The sequence below is a fragment of the Solanum dulcamara genome, chromosome 1 (genome assembly GCF_947179165.1).
Source record: "Solanum dulcamara chromosome 1, daSolDulc1.2, whole genome shotgun sequence".
In the NCBI taxonomy this organism is placed as follows: domain Eukaryota; kingdom Viridiplantae; phylum Streptophyta; class Magnoliopsida; order Solanales; family Solanaceae; genus Solanum; species Solanum dulcamara.
The window spans coordinates 3,951,708-3,969,392 of record NC_077237.1 but is presented as its reverse complement, the minus strand read 5'-3'; the positions used below and the strand labels follow the sequence as shown (position 1 = coordinate 3,969,392).

The following is a 17,685-nucleotide window of genomic DNA, read 5'->3' as shown; positions in this document are numbered from 1 at the left end:
AATAATTGGAAATTTTATTCAAACAACTACAAAGTGACAGCAAGAGCCTGGTTAAGACACAGCCAACATTTGTTCCCCACTATTTTTTCTACTCTCTTTCCCCCTTTTCTCCATTTCTCTTTCTAGTTTTAGTCTTTGCTCACTTTTCTTCTTCCATTTTCTGCTGATTTTACACACAAAATTTTCTTTGAAAGTTAAAAAATGGCAAGTGGGGGTGGGTATGGTGATGCAAGTCAGAAAATAGACTATGTTTTTAAGGTTGTTTTGATAGGTGATTCAGCTGTAGGAAAATCTCAAATACTAGCTCGTTTTGCAAGAAATGAGTTTAGTCTTGATTCTAAAGCTACAATTGGTGTTGAATTCCAGACAAGAACACTTGTTATTCAACATAAGTCTGTTAAAGCTCAGATCTGGGATACTGCTGGCCAAGAAAGGTAAATGGGGTTTTTTTCTTTTTTTTGCTCAAAATTGAATCTTTTTTAAGTTCTGATTGTTTTGATGTAATTATTGTTAAATTTTACAACTTTTTGATGATTAGAAATGAATTGAGGAAATGGGTGTTCAAAGAAAAAAGTTGTAATGGGGTTTTGCTCAAAAATTGGTTCTTTTTAGTTTTCTTGTTTTGCTTTAAGTGTTGTTGAGTCCACAACTTTTTGATGATTAGAAATGAATGGGAGAATGGGTGTCAAAGGAAAAAGTTGCTTTGATCTGCAAATATTATTGCCATATAAAATGCAAGATTTTTTTCACTTGTAATGGGTTGTTTTTGCTCAAAAATTGATTCTTTTAGTTCTCTTGTTTTGAAGTATTGTTGAAGTCACAACTTTTTGATGATTAGAAATGAATTAGAAAATGGTTGTCGAAGGAAAAAAGTAGTTTTGATCTGCATGTTGTTAGTGTTATATAAAATGCAAGAGAGGGAGTACATTTTTTCCCCACTTGTAATGGTTTTTTGCTCAAAAATTGATTCTTTTAGTTTTCTTGTTTTGCTGTAGCCTGTAAGTATTGTTAAAGTCATAACTTTTGTTGATTAGAAATGAACGAGGAAATGGGGTGTCAAAGAAAGTTGTTTTGATCTGCAAATATTAGTGCCATTTTTTTAACTTGTAATGGATATATAGCTGAAAAACTGATTCTTTGTACTTCTGATTGTTTTGCTATAAGTTTGTCAGTTTGTAGTTACATATGCGGAGTTAGAATTTTGAGTTTATGAGTTTTGGATTTTAGAAAATGCAGCTCATTGGGTTCTTGATATATTGTTTATACATAGTAAAGTGTATTTTTAAACACGAAAACATGGCTGATTGGTTGCTTTCTCTTCTTTATCATTATTTTTGAACTGACTGATCCTGCCTCCTTTTGAGGAAACGAAAGGTGGGTTTGGAGTAAGGTTACATAAAAGGTATTGTCTAATCGAAATCTTGATGATTAAAGATGAATGAGAAAATAGGGTGCCTAAGAAAAAAAGTTGTTTTGATCTGCAAATATTAGTGCCATATGAAAATGCAAGAGAGAGAGAGGGAGTACATTTTTTGGGGGAGTTTTATGCTGAGAAGTTTAATGAACTGCTTTGTTGTTATTGAATGCTGTTTTCTTCACTTTGATCTGCCCTTGCTTGTTCTTTAGCTTTGTGTTTGAAGCTGCTGAAATCATAAAAGATTTTTAGTAATGTGTTTGGTATGTTTGATTGATTCATTTGTGTTTGAGCTATACATTATTCAATTTGGAGTTTCCATAATCTATGATTTGTTAATGTGGCACGTTAGAACTGGAATGTGGTGAGAGATGTTCACTTGGGATTTGAGACTTGATACTGAGTTAGGATCTTGAATAAAGTTACAAAAATAGTTGAAGAACTTTTAACTTGATGAGTAAAATAAGGTGAATCAGGGAAGGCTGAATCAGTCAAGATTCAAGACTAGCGTGTAAAGTAGTTTTTGAAGAAACGCTGACTCGCAACTCGGTGCACATTAGTATTAAATTCAATTCTCAGATGACATGAAGATACTTGGTCTTTCATCAAAGTGCTACTTTAACAAATTTGTGTAGTGATCTTTGCTTTTGCTATCATTTTCTGTTGAATCATCTGAGGAAAAGCTTGATATTGATGAATTTGTAAATTGAACTCATATACATGCTTATCAGAGATTCAGAATTGTACCTCTTACTGTAGGACTGCATCAATTCCCCCCCCCCCCCTCATACTAAACGACTTATACCACTATGATTTTCGATAATCACCATCATTGTTGCTCTTGGCTGCAATTTCTTCTTAATCAACCAAACAATGAAACAGAAGGGGAGCCTTGGAGTAACTGGTAAACTTTCTGCCATGTGACCAAGAGGTCACGGGTTCAAACCTTGGAAATAGCCTCTGGCAGAAATGCAAGGTAAGACTGCGTACAATAGACCCTTGTGGTCGGCCCTTCCCGGGACCCGGTGCCCCGAGCTTTAGTGCACCGGGCTGCCCAACCAAACAATGAAACAATCTTGTAATAGAGGAGAAACCAGTGATGACCATCACTGTTACATTACTTAAGCTGAAAATAGAGGTTCCAAGCAGTTCCTGTTAAAAAAAATTATTTTTTGGTAACTGAGAAATCCCCGAGAGGCGAGAGCAGTGTTGCATGGTTCGAGAAACTCGGTTGACAATTTGTCTGCTCCTTTGCACTTGTCCACTTAAATACTAGCTTTTTGCTACAGTTGGTTTGAATCCATGATGTACGCTAACCACGCATTCCTGCTGCGCTCTTACCACTAAATTAAAGCCCTGTGGGCAGCAATTTGTGTTAATTTATTCGCTTCCAGTTACTTGAGCTCTTGCATAGCTTAGATCTTAAGGGGTAAAATCATTAGACATTTCTTCTTTCCTTTTTGTCGTTTGGGGTGGGGTGCGGGTAGGTCATGTCTAATCTTCTTTTTCAGCTATTCTGAGCTCCTTGGTTTACCTAAGACATTCGAAAAATCCCTTTTAGATCCAAGTCTTAACAGCTTATATGCCACTCAATCATTGCTTTGTTGTCATGAACAGATATAGAGCTGTCACGAGCGCGTACTACAGGGGAGCTGTTGGAGCTCTGTTGGTTTACGACATAACAAAACGCCAAACCTTTGATCACATCCCACGCTGGCTTGAAGAGTTGCGTGCACATGCTGACAAGAACATTGTGATTATGCTGATCGGAAACAAAACCGATCTTGAAGATCAACGAGCTGTTCCCACTGAGGATGCTAAAGAATTTTCACAGAAAGAGGGATTGTTCTTCTTAGAGACATCCGCACTGGAGGCCACAAATGTCGAGGATGCCTTCTTAACTGTTTTGACAGAGATCTTCAACATTGTGATCAAGAAGAATCTCGTCGCGGCTGATGATCAAGCAAATGGTAATCCTGCTTCTTTAACTGGAAAGAAAATCCTTGTACCTGGTCCTGCACAAGTTATCCCAGAAAAGAAGGCTTGCTGTAGTTCTTAAGATATTGGGATTTTTCTAAGTAGCCAAAAAAAAGAAAAGGATTTTGAGATATTGGGATTTGGAGTTTCTTTTTCATTCTTTGAGTGTTAGATTTAAAATTCATCTCATAGTGATTCTTGAGAGTCTTTTTGTTTATATATCTATGATGTTATTTTTGTACTGTTTCACTGGAGACAGACAGCTGAATTCATAAGCTTTACTAAGTAATATTATATTTAGTGGTCTTTACTTGAATTGAATTGAGGATCTATCGGGGTAAAGTTGCGTACACATCACTCATTTTAGACTTCACTGGAATTTCATGGAGTATGTTATTGTTTTCTTATATTTAGTGGTTCCTTGGCTTGATGATAATATTTTCCTTGGATTTGAAGATATCCTATGTGACAAAAGACTTTTTTCACCTTGAACCCTTCAATAGAAGGTGGACTAAATTTAAATTATTTTAAATCGATATTTTCTAATTTTTAGCATACAACAACAACGACCCAGTGAAATCCACATCGTGGGGTCTGGGGAGGGTAGAATGTACGCAGACCTGACTCCTATCAATGTAGGACGACTGTTTTCGAAAGACCCTCGGCTCAATATAAGCATAGAAAAAGGTCAGACAAGAATATTAGAGTAAATAAGCAGATGACGAAAACGGACCAAACAATAGTATAATCAAAGCACACAAAGAACAGTATATAGTATTAGATAATAACATAAATACCATAAATATCATAGATAACATAAATCAGAGTACAATAAATCATAGTGCGTTAATACGCCTACGAATAAGAGGGAATAAAACCACTATGTACTAGCCTTCTACCCTAATGTGTGTCCTCGCTAAGTTGTAAATGCGCCATGTCTTGTCTGATCACCTCTCCCCAATATTTCTTTGGCCTAACCCTACCTCTTCTGAAACCATTCATGGCCAACCTCTCACATCTCCGCACTGGTGCATCTGAAACTCTCCTCTTCACATGTCCAAACCATCTCAGTCGCGTTTCCCGCATCTTGTCTTCCACCGAGGCCACTCCTACCTTTTCTCGAATAGCCTCATTTCTAATCTTGTCGCTCCTGGTATGCCCACACATCCATCTCAACATTCTCATCTCGGCAACCTTCATCTTTTGCACGTGGGAGACCTTAACTGGCCAACACTCCGATATAACATAGCTGGTCTAACGACCACTTTGTAGAACTTGCCCTTAAGTTGTGGTGGCACCTTCTTGTCATATAACACACCGGAGGCGAGCCTCCATTTCATCCATCCTGCCCCAATACGATGTGTGACATCCTCGTCGATCTCCCCACTGCCTTGCATGATAGAACCAAGGTACTTAACACTACTTTTCTTTTCGATGGCTTGGTCCCCGAGCCTAACTTCAGCGCCAACCTCTTGAGGTGTCTCACTGAACTTGCACTCAAGGTACTCTGTCTTGGTCCTACTCAGCTTAAACCCCTTAGACTCCAAAGTGCGTCTCCAATCTTCCAGCTTAGCGTTAACTCCGCTACGAGTCTCATCGATGAGGACTATGTCGTCCGCAAAAAGCATACACCATGTCACCTCACCTTGAATTTGTCGCGTCAATCCATCCATCACCAAGGCAAATAGGAACGGGCTAAGAGCTGATCCTTGATGCAACCCCATCACAACTGGGAAGTGCTCTGAGTCCCCTCCTACTGTCCTTACCCTGGTTTTGGCACCCTCGTACATGTCCTTGATCACCCTTATGTACGCTACGGGTAAACCTTTAGCCTCCAAACATCTCCATAGTATCTCTCGTGGGACTTTATCGTAAGCCTTTTCCAAGTCGATGAATAGCATATGCAAGTCTCTCTTCCTCTCCCTATATTGCTCCATTAGTCTCCTCATAAGGTGGATGGCTTCTGTAGTTGAGCGTCCCGACATAAATCCGAACTGGTTCTCTGAAATAGACACGCCTCTCCTCACCCTCATCTCTACCACTCTTTTCCACACTTTCATAGTATGGCTTAGAAGCTTGATACCTCTATAGTTGTCACTGCTCTGGCTATCCCCCTTGTTTTTGTATAGTGGGATCATGATGCTCGATCTCCATTCTACGGGCATCTTAGTAAAAATTAAAAAAATTAAAAAACTTATTAAGAAGTGAGTGGCAGCCAAGCAACTTTTGAGCTTATTAGCTTAACACATTTTGGCTCATCCAAATTCAACCCAATCCGCCTTTTCTGACAACTCCCATCAACAACAGACCTAGAAATATTAGCTCATATCAATTTATCACAAAAGCTGATCAGTTCAAATTAAGTTACATAACAAAAGGCCAAGTAACACTAATCTCCCTATCTTTAAATCAAATTGTGTTGTGTAACATCTTGTTAAGAGAAATTCTTGTAACATAGTGTTACATAAATCTAGTCACTTTTTAAGTGTAAGTGGTTGGTTTCAATTAGAAAGTTATCAAATTTTAGCAAAAGAAGACCGTTAGACACGATATAATTTCATTTTCTTTTTTTAAAAAAAAAAAAAAAGAAAAAGGTAGAGGACAGAATATACAAGATCTCTGGGGTACCTAACAGAGAACCTATAGACAGCATGACAAAAAGGACAGCAAAGACATAAGACCCATACATGTGAAAGATTGTCAATAAAGGTGTATATATCAAGAAATGAAAGTTGGTTGCATCAGTGGGACCAATGGGCTCCCTATATCAAATGATCAAACAACTTAACCAAAATGTAGACCTTAGGTAAAAGGTTGTTTCAGATAAACCCTCGACAAAAAGTGAAAACCAAATTTAGGCTCAATGTCCATATCTATGGTGTACTTAATTCAACATATTGATTAAAAATTCAAAATACATAAAATAAGAGAATTCTTCAAACCATCTTCATCTAAGAATTATCTTTGTAGATATATTGAATTAACTTAAGCAAGAAACAGCCTCTGGCAGAAATGCAAGGTAAGGATGCATACAATAGACCCTTGTGGTCGGGCCCTTCCCCGGACCCTGCGCATAGCGGGAGCTTAAGTGCACCGGGCTGCCCTTTCATATTGAATTAACTTAAGCAACCTACAAACAAGCAATTACTAAATTCACTATCATGGTACACCTATAACCTCCAAAATTGTTAGTTTTATAATAGGAGTATTCTCATGGTTGTTCTGTGTTTTCTTTAACTTCTTCTTCCACTGCTTCAACTATTTCATCTGCCTTGGTAGTTGATGGCTTGATTTCCGGCGAGGACACTTTTGTATCTTCCTCCACACCCATTGACATCCTTTCAAGAAGTTCTTGGCAATCAAGTGCAGTGACCATTACTGAGATATTAGACCTGCCTCTCCAGCATCCTATAGCAATAGTTGATGGATCCGCTTGAGCCTCTGACAGCGTCTTATTTTCTGCAAGAAACGATCAACCAAACTTAAATAGAAGCAAAGCAACGAGCATTTTTTCTAGGAAATATGGAGGCATTTGACCAATATTTGGTTGAAGTTGAAAAAAGAGAACTTGAAATTGAAGTTCATTCAGAGCATTTGGAAGTTAATGCTTGGGCATCAAAATTATAATTGAAAAAAGTTAAGAGATTTTGTGCGCAAAAATCATGATTTCACTTGAAATACTGAAATTTAGTATTTGTGAAGTCATGGCGAAACACTAGGACTAACCTTTATTCAGAACTACCACACAACAACCCGTCAACAGCTGTGACGCCTTTTCACCAAATTCAGCATCCACAAAGTCACCTAATTTAATGCTCTTGTACTGCAGAAGATGCTTGAAGTCTGCAGGAGATGCATATAATATTTGCTTTCTTATATGTGGCAGCATTAACGGCAATCCTTCAGATGATATACGGAATATACATGGTGCAGATGCACCATCTTTTGATGTTTGGCGCTCCTGCAATGTGGAAAGAACCAAAGCAAAAAGGTCACCTAAATAGTACAATAGGCAGGAGGATTCAAGAAAACAAAGACCCTCCCTCTATCTTCTCTCTCCTTATCTTACTTCATCTTTTTAAGAAAGAAAAAAAACACAAGGTGGGGATCTTTTTAAGAAGTAAAAAACCACAAGGTGGATGTGTGTGTGTTGGTGGTGGGGGGGGGGCACTTTTGCTATTTTGCCTATCCCAACTAGTCTGGGACTGGGGCATAGTTATTGTTGGTGCAATTCTTACTATTATGATAAAAGCTCTACAAAGAGAAGTTACGTGTCGAATTTGACAAAAAATCCAAAGAATTGTCAAATGTGATAAATCCCCACGAAGAGAAGTTATGTGTCAAATTGGAGAAAAATTACGAAGAGAAATGAAGTGTCAAATTCAGATAGACTTACAAACATCTTGAGCCCAACTGAAGCTATTTTAAGCTGCTGACCAGCAAGAAAATTGAGATGCAAAACTTCCTTCACAGACTTTGACACATAATAAATTCTCTTCACATGGTTCATATCGCTATTCCTTGTAATCAAATGTCCTTCAAATAGAAAGGATTCCTTGATACCATAGAAGTCCTTTATCTTACCCACAACTGCCTCTTCCTTGTAAAATATAACTGGGTCAACCCCTCTCCACTTGCCTTGCATTTGTAACTTTCTTTTCCCCCTCTCAGTCTCGGGCTCAGCTCTTATATCAGTTGAAGGTTGAGTTTCCTCTTTCTCTGTTTTCTCCAATATTTCACTGGGCTCAGTATCCAAAGCAGTTTCATCTGCATTGCCAGCATCATCCATAGTCACATCTTGGCTACCAGCAGAATGCACTGTCTTAACTTCCTCGGCATTTTCATCTTCTTTGACCTCAGTTGTAACACTTTCAGCTTGAATATCAGCATCATCCATAGTCACTTCTTGGCTACCAGCAGAATCCACTGACTTGACATCCTCAACATTTACATCTTCTTTGACCTTAGTTGTTAAACTTTTCGCTTGAATAACATCACTGGAATTCGACTTCCCTCCCAAAAAAACAGGTTTCTTCTGCTGAAAAGCTGCAGCTGCAGAAACGAACAAATGCCAAATGATCAAATTTCTGAGTAATGTACTAATGAACAACAGACAGTAGAACTTTAAACTCACCTGGCAACGGAGAGAGCTTTTGAAATACGGAAATAAAGAAGGCTCCACTATTCTGATCATGCGGCACTATCCTCATACAACGTTCCAGCGGTAGGGTTGAAACTTCCTCATCCGAGATTGTAGCTGCAGTTGCAGGATCTTCCAACACCTCAATGCCATTACTATTATTTCCATTATCAGACAATTGGTCTCTATTTGCATCATCATTCTTCTCAGATGCATCCACATAGGTTTTGCCAGAGGGGAACATCCCTGGAACAATTGCATTTCTACGACACTCAGGAACATCTTTGTAAGAAGTCCACCACGCTCCTTTATCTCGAACCTGTGCGTACAGATGAGCAAACAACAAATCAAATAATGCAGTATAAAGCAATGGAACCCGTCTAGCACAACTGGCATATAAATGTTTTAAACACTCATTTTAGTCTTTGTTCATGCCCCTGCCCATGCTAATATGCTATTAATAGATCAATAGAACATATAAACACATATAAGATCGTTGAAAAGTTGTCGAGATGATTAAATCATGTGACCCAATGATAAAGCACTAACACCTTCCTCGTTGGGGCTCCGCGCACTTATCACCTCCTAGCATTCTTGGAATCAGTACAACATCATACAGCAGAATACTCATTGTCTCAATCTGTTTGACACTCTTTCCTTTTTGTCCTTCCAAAAGATTGACACATTTCTATATTTAGAAACTAATTATGTACTCCCTCTGTTTCATTTTACTTGGGCCTTATACCAAAAATAGATGTTTCATTGTACTTGTCCATTTTAATAATCAAGAGAGTTTTATTACTTTTTTCCCATACTACCCTTGGTATTTTTTTTATTTTTTTGGGTAAAGCCCATAATACCCTTAGTATCAAATATTTATATATAGTAGTTAGAGTTCCAAAGCATCAATAATAAGGTTAGTTTAGTAAAATACACCTCTAATTAAAGCTTTCTTTAGGGGTGAGCCAGATCAACAAGGGCCAAGTAATATCAAATGGATGGGGTAATTTTTATATTCCAACTGTTACATTGACATGACCAGTTCTAGGTCCACGGCAAATACCTTGGTACTAGGAATACTTTTGGTATTTTATGCGTTATAAGCTTACGAGACAATAGTTTTTGCATTTTTATTTAACATCATGTCCAGTAAAACACCGCCAAGCAAATTGGGATGGCGGGACAAATAAATGTTATATTCCATCCACAGAAGAAACTAATAAAACAAAGCTGTGTGAAACACACAAAAAAAATTCTTATGTTCTTAAAACTAATTTCGCAAGATATCAAAGTTCCTGTGGTCATATTGATTTTCTCACCAGATATGGACTATTATGTGAGACTGGTAGCATCATGAACTTGATAAACACAAAATCCCACAATCATGTGACATAAGCTGAAAAAGGAGATCATTCTGTGGATATACAATGCATCTTTAAACACCACTTTCTCTCCTTTAGTACATAATGGATTATAATGGACATGGCCCTCTGGTCCGCGGCATAACATGGAAAAAAAAAAGATGAAGGTTAAGGATGAACTTTTTCTACCACACCTTCCATTTTTTAAGACCTGGCCTGCGAACAAGCTGAGGAAGCTCACTGGACACATCAACAAGTTCAACAGACTCCCCACATCTCCGCAAGACCTGCATTATCAAAAGACAGTTTGGGAGGAGGCACAGCAAGTTTTAAAGTGCTTGCGAAATTCCAAGGCAACACACATACATAATTACATATATTTGTATGTGCATGTATATAATATATGTCTAAGCTCTGCTTCTCAGGAAAAATTGTACTGATTAATCATCAGCCATCTATAGTACAAGAAGCAAGAAAACATGTTGTAATGGCTGCAACACTTCGGACAAAACATTCAACTACCATGTTAAGAAGCTTTGCTGCAGTTTTTGATAAAATTGTACACCAATCAAGAAGAAACCCAAGTATTTCTCATGAAACCCTTTACAATTCCAAGCATTTCTCCTGGTAGAATAAATTATACGATATGCACTATGATGGTTACATAAGGATTGAAGTGATGTAACAAGACAGTTAGTCACACTAACATATCAAACGGAAAGTGCACTTGCGTTATGCGTCATATCAGCGGTCAACATGAAATAATACGTGCAATACACGAATTCAAATCCCGAAGGTGGGGTTCGGTAGAAACTCAGCATGGCATTCCACAACGAGCAAATGCTAGGGCTTAAAGTTCCATTACAGGTTCTTTTTCCTTAGTCTCCCCCCTACCACAGTTAACCAAGACCAGTCACTTAATAATTTTCTTTTCTCGTGGAAAACCCTTTTCGATCCACTAGCCTTATCCTCCTCTAGGGGTATGTTAGTGATAGATTCTATGGGACCTACATTGTATCAGGCTGTTTGTCTTCTTGTAGGTGGATCTCCAAGTTTTTGGAATGGTCTGATGTTTAGCCTTTTAATCTTGTTAGAAATTTGTATGCCAGTAGAAAGTGTGGAGAACTACTAGTGTTGGAGAGCCTTAATTATTGAATATTTGATTAAGAAGCGCCTAGATGGAGCATAGAACAGACTCTCACTAGCTTAGGAATGTGGCATAGTTGTTATTGAATAAAGGAGTAATATAAGCAACGAAACGTTAATTGATATGCCAGCATTTTTCTCCTTTTTCCAAATAAGGGAAGAACAAGTATGCCAGCATTCTTCCTAATGAGTTACCTCAGCAACCACGGCCTCATTTTCAATGGGATTCATTGAGCAAGTTGAATAAACCATCCTTCCACCAACTTTAAGCAAAGATAATCCTGCAATGTATGTTTTAAACAAATCATGTATCAACAGAGGCAACTCGGAACGGTAAAAAGATCACTTAGCATTGTATAAGGCTTATATACAGAAATTAAAACTATGCCTCAGTCCCAAACAAATTAGGGTCGGTCAGTTATATCAAACCTCAGTGACCATGTTTCTCCATTTAAATCCATGTCAGGCCAACATTATACAAAATAAAGGTAAATAGTGGCGAGTGTTAGAAGTAATAAAAATAGAAGTGCTAGAAGTATAGACAGAAAGGAATAATTAAAGAAGTTGTTAAAACTTAGAAATAAGAAAAACAAGAAGAGATTGAGAAATACAGTGACATAAAGTTGTCTCTGAATGAGAGAGAGAGAGAGAGAGCAAGGAACCTCGCATTGCTATCTGAATCTGTAGCCCATGGAGACCATTACCATTTCCAGCATTCCTGTATAATGCAAGCACGGGGAGGGAGAAGGTGGATATTAGAAACCATCATATGCAGTAAAATGAGAGTGATACAGACTACAATAGTATGTAATAACTACCATTTCCTCCATATATCAGGAGCCTTGCGCAGAGTGCCATCGCCACTGCATGGAACATCACACAATACACGGTCAAACTGAAGTTGATTAATATCTAATTCCCTCGCTTTTTGCGTCTCAGAACCATTTGCATGATTTCTATCTAAACGACAGCTGGGGAAGTGCTGCGCTTCATGGTTTGTGACGATCAAGTTGGCAGTAGACATTCTCTTTGTTTGGTGAATAAGAAGGTTACACCTCTGGACATCAACATCATTTGCTAAGACCTATATAAAGATATTCCAAAAAGAACCAAGACCATTTCACAAAAGTGCAGATAGTTCACATGAAAAGAAGAAAGATTGGACATTTGAAAGGCATATAAAGAAGCTGCATAGGCATCCATAACTTGAAGAAAGAGCTAAGGAAGGAAGAAGACCATTCCACTAGGTAATGTCCCCGGTTCAGCCAAGTGGTGTATCATCTCAAGCAACTGAAATGTTTTTGAACCGGGAGCTGCACACACTGCATGATTATAGGAACAGTCATGATACAGAAAACATTAAGAATGAATATGTGAAAATAACCTAATTAGTAGATAACATGCAATTGTAATTTAGAATCCATAGTAAATAACTTACTGTCAAGAGCAAAATGATCTGGACGTACATCCAGGAACAGGGGAGGAACCTGAATCAAAGAAGTCACAAGATGAAGTCAATAAAAGGGGAAATATCAAACAGATCTGCCAGGGATAGTCCAACTGGAAACATAGAGAGATGAAGGTCAACTTGACCAACCATGCTAACAGCCTCCTGTCTCGTAATGTTTCCAATTTCATTTTGTAGCTTCAAGAACTCATGAAACCTGAAGTTCATATAAATGTCCTCAAATTGTTTATCAGAACAAGCAGGAGTTGTCTTCAATTATAGGTCCAATCATTTGTTATCAGAAACACAGTTCAGTATGCACTATGCAGTTCAAAAAATAAAAGCAAAATGTGCAAGCTTTATTAATTTCCATGTGATTCTTCTTCAACAATATCTATGAAATAATAAGCAAAACTTATCTCGATAGTAATGTAAGATACCATATGTGCTGTCAACAATGAGTTTTATTTTTTGTATTAGTTGCAACGAAAATTTTGTACTTCATCCTATATTTTTCGAACTACTTTCTGTTGTAAGTCCGTCCCAAAATATTGACCTCTTTATTTCAATTATTTTATATAACCAGGAAATCCTCGAGGGATAATGGTGCATGGTTCGAAAAAACGGTGGATGATGAGCATGCCTCTCTATCCTTCTCCGCTTAAATACCGGGCTCTTGGGACGTCCGCCTAACCCACACATCACAAACTACGATCTTACCACTAGACGAAAGCCCCGGGAGCAAATATTGACCTCTTCATTTAAGTAGCAAGTTATTTCTCACCAACAATATAGAGTAATATAACGTAATACTTCATATGTATCATTCGAAGTTTGATAGGACATCTTCTCAACAAACTTTTTCTCTACTATGTCAAATTTCAAATCTCAGTTTAAATTATCCTCCACTAAACTGCATAAAATACTCAAACAACTCATAAACTCTGTGGAAGTTGAGAAATACAATGAAATTGGGACTATCAAAAGGGGAGGTCAGACTCTAAAAAAGGGCATCAGGATGTTTTATTACCAATATTGGCAATAGGGGAATAGACTACTTTACACGTTCATATTCAGATTCTTAATAGCAACTTCATCTTTCACTGAAGTTAACATCACGTAAGCATCCATCCATCTGGTTCATGGAATCAATTGACAATTCATTTGGAAAGCCATCTCATATTTACCAATATCATTGACACAACATTTAAGTAGCAGGAAAATAATAAACAACCAAAACAATGGTAGGTATATATATAAATTATTTTTATTTCTTGAAAAAAGGTAGGTATAAATATGGAATCTGGATCAAGAATTTTCAAGTACTATAGATATAAGATGTTGAATAAGATGAAAACTGGTGGATTTCCTGTAGTCCTCTGACAAGAATACCAAGAGTTAAAGATGCTGATTAGAAGTTATGATGGTCAATAGCGGATAACAAAAGTCATCTGCATTAGCTCATGAAAATTTTTATGGTAGAAAAGCAGTAAATAAGTGACTTGGTTGAAGAAATAGACAGTACAGAAACTTCGATGACTAAGGATAACAATGAGCATTTTCAGATCCATTTAGCAAGATATCAAAGTGTGTGTAAGTAGAGAGCTAAGCACCAAGTTCAGCAGTTAGCACTTCGACAACAATCATTTCGGGAAAGCCATGTGCTACTCTTTCACATACCTATAAATGATCTCTCACTAGACAATAATCATTTGAGTCTACAGAAAGTTCTTACACATAAACAGAAAATGCATCACTAACCTCTCAAGTATTTGGTTTTTCCTCAACTGGTTGCGTGAAAAATTAGACTGCCAAGCAAGATTCTCTGGATACCAAGGTAATGGTTTTATTCCCTCGATCTCACTCCCATCTACACCCTGAATCATACTTAAAATATAGAAACAGTAAGCCATAGAATGATGATCCTTTAAAAGCTGCATATGTAATGCAGGAAGTTCATAAATGAAAGGAAAACATAATTCAGCTGATCAACCTCTGCCTGAAGAGATTTCATAAAATCGTTCTCCAACTTGGTCCGAATATCCATATAGCACTGGGTACTGCAACATTAACAAAATGGGAAGTTCAATGTAATTTAATCCTGCTTTATTCTTAGAGTTATAGAACTTCTGATAGTATAAGGCTAAAACAAACAAGTTTACTTAGTTTTTACATACTACTTGGAACTTGAACCAGGAGGATTTGCTACATTTAACCCTTCATTTTAGAGCAATGTGTTATCTTTTAAATTCTAAAAGAAGCACCTCACAAAATAATAAGAAAAGATGAAATCAGGTTATTACAGGTACATACTAATAGCAGCACATAGCCATTCTGAACAAGGTGCACTTGTCATGCAATCGTGATAAGAGGAACACGTATATCCACCACCAAATTTGTATTCTAATGTTAAAAGTCATTGTACCATCAGAAGCACAAAAAGTGAAGCTTCACAGATCTGTGCAATAAGACCTTGCGAAACTTTGCATATGAAAGAGAAATGCGTGCGAAACTTTGCATATGAAAGAGAAATGCCAAAAGATTAAAACTTTAACTAAATTTTTCATCAATTTTTGTAACATTAGCAGACTTAGCTTCTCTTCGAACAAAAGAACACAACAATCCAATCTTGTTCAAATCCAATCAATTCTAAAGCCAGAAAGACAAACAAAAGGAAATAATATGCATTCATTAAGCTATACTTCAACTATAGTGCTTACATTACCATCTAGATAGCAATCAAAATGAATTTCAAGAAGCAAATTAAGCTGGCGCTTGGCCATAGATTTTGGGAGTAAATCTTAAAAATTTATCTTCAAATATTTTCAAGTTCCCAAAAGCCGGCTCAGACTTCCACCCACAAAACTTCAAATCTTTTTCAAGTAAATTGCATGTACAAACACACTTCAAATTTCAAAAATCACAACTTCAAGAACTCAAATATTCAAATTTCAACTTCCAAATCTATGGCTAAACGGGAGCTTAAAGATTCAAATGGGGCAAATTAAAACTCAAAACTGGATACATATTAACCTGGAGTTGATCCTGAATGCAGCAGGCAATGGAGTTCTAAGAAACCCAATAAAAGTATCCCATTCTTCAGCTGTCACTATTCCTTGCTCCTACAAACATAAAATTACTCAAACCCCATCACTCAACTAAACATATAATCAAATACCCACATCCCAAATAGCCCAAAAGACAAATTCTTTTTTCAAAATTCCTCAAACCCCATCACTCAACTAAATATACAAGCAAATACCTAAATGCCAAATACCCAAAAAGACAACTTTTTTTTAGTTTTTACCTTATAATACTCATCAAATGCAAGATTTTGGGTGGCAAAAGGTTCCCAATGTCGATGTTCTTTGTTGTCATCATTAGTAGTAGTAACACTGTCTTGTTTCTCCCCTGAATCATCATGTTTGCTGCGTTTCCAGACATTTTCTCTGTTCTGTCGAAAGTGTTTTCTTTGAGTTCTAGACCTTCCTCTCCCACCCATTTTTCTTCTTCTTCTTCTTCTTCTTCTTCTTCTTCTTCTTCTTCTTAGGCTGCTGCAAATTCGAAGAGTAAGAGAGAACTCAAGAAAATTTGTGGGGTTGAAGAACCGAAGAAAAATTGGGCTGCTAAAGTATTGGGCTTGAAGAATTCATTTATGGCCCACTCTTTGGGGCCCCTCAGCCCAATTTGTATTTGGGCCGAAGAAGAAATTCTGATGCATGAAGATTGGGAAGAAAGAAAATGAATGAGTAGGGGATGGGAGGGGTTGGTTCTTTCTTTATTTATTTCTTCCTTTTTATTTAACCTTTCAAAAGTTGGGATCGTTTGGTATGCGGGGTAAGATGATATATTTATGATTAAGTTTGGAATTATAATTATACTTTGTTTGATAAAAGACATAAATTTTGTGTGAGGTAAATTTATATTTTTAATCGTACACAGTATAAATTTAATTTCAAACTTGATCCTGAATATCTGATCTTATCCATCTAATTTGGTATTATTATATGCCACCTCCTAGGGGAAATAAATTAATCCTAGAATTAGAATTTTAGGACTGTAATCCCGAGATAACTTTCAAATGACCCTTATTGATTAGATTAGCCATTTGATGGTTATATATTTTGATTACATGAGAAAATAGAAAGAAGGGTATTGAGATTTAGACTCACACCTATTTGAGGGTGATTTGCATAAATAGAATTTTCAAGTGTTATCGTCTTACCTCGTTAAAAAATTAGTGTTTTAGAGATATTTTCAGCCGTTGTGGCTGAAATCATATTGATTTGATAGGATTTATGGTTAAAATTCTAAGAATCATCATAACTTATCGTGTAGAAATTTCAACAACACATTTAAAATAACATCGACATATTTTTGCTTCTAATTGATTCAAATTATTCAATATCAACTCCAAATGACTCGAAACTTAGTCTTTATTATTGTAATACTAGTCGCAAGATCTTTATTTTTTTTAATTCGATTTAACTCAAATTTTCAAAAATCAATAGACTCACTTTGTCTTTTGCTACAAACCTCAAATAACCCGATTATGTTGTTCTTCAATTAAAATAAACACAAATAAGCAATGAATCTTCAAATAAAAAAAAACTATTGTGCATATGAAGAAAAATGGAGAAGAAAAAGGAAGAGGAGGAGAAGGAAAATGGAAAGCAGAAGAATTAAACATCAATCTTTTAAAAGATCATCCCATGAAATTTTAAAAAACTCTTTTGATACGTCAAGGATATAAGAGATAAAATTCACATATTTCTACTGTTCAGTCATATAATTAAAAAATATTTATTGTCATAGAGTTTGAAATTTCACAATTGAAATTCAAAAATTTGAAAAATAATTACTGTCTTAGAGTTTCACATGTAAAAATTTCAATTACATAACTAAGAATGACACAATTTTATTGAATACCTCAATTTATCCATTAACCATAATAAATTATTTTAATTTATAAAAACACCATTGGACCATTTTGGTGAGGAAAGAATCTCTTTGAGTACCCTCCCCCCTCCCCCCAATCCCTCTCTACTTGACATACCAAATGGGAACAAAGTCTATCCTCCTTTCCAAGTTTTGTAGATCCAATTATGTAGACTTGTTTGTTCCCCATTTTCTTTACAATATGGTCCAATTATATTATGCAGTCCCCTTCCTAGGATGAATTATCAATCCTTAGGTGGTT

General features: G+C 36.6%; 2 protein-coding genes across 2 annotated transcripts; one reads left to right on the top strand and one right to left on the bottom strand.

Moving 5' to 3' along the window:
* The first annotated feature begins 43 nt into the window (after positions 1-43).
* LOC129898493 (ras-related protein Rab11D-like) lies at positions 44-3,712 on the top strand. The gene is made up of 2 exons (XM_055973109.1): positions 44-434; positions 3,032-3,712. Exons 1-2 carry the CDS (start codon positions 202-204, stop codon positions 3,471-3,473), a joined length of 675 nt encoding a protein of 224 aa, XP_055829084.1. The 5' UTR covers positions 44-201; the 3' UTR covers positions 3,474-3,712.
* A 2,532-nt stretch (positions 3,713-6,244) lies between these two features.
* Positions 6,245-16,068, bottom strand: LOC129898434 (uncharacterized). The gene is made up of 15 exons (XM_055973105.1): positions 15,793-16,068; positions 15,519-15,607; positions 14,479-14,545; positions 14,247-14,362; positions 12,636-12,702; positions 12,477-12,525; positions 12,275-12,360; positions 11,857-12,122; positions 11,701-11,756; positions 11,234-11,319; positions 10,087-10,179; positions 8,526-8,850; positions 7,788-8,443; positions 7,118-7,352; positions 6,245-6,850 (listed from the first exon to the last, which is right to left on the bottom strand). The coding sequence occupies exons 1-15, from the start codon at positions 15,985-15,987 to the stop codon at positions 6,603-6,605; spliced, it is 2,634 nt and encodes an 877-aa protein (XP_055829080.1). The 5' UTR covers positions 15,988-16,068; the 3' UTR covers positions 6,245-6,602.
* Positions 16,069-17,685: the final 1,617 nt, after the last annotated feature.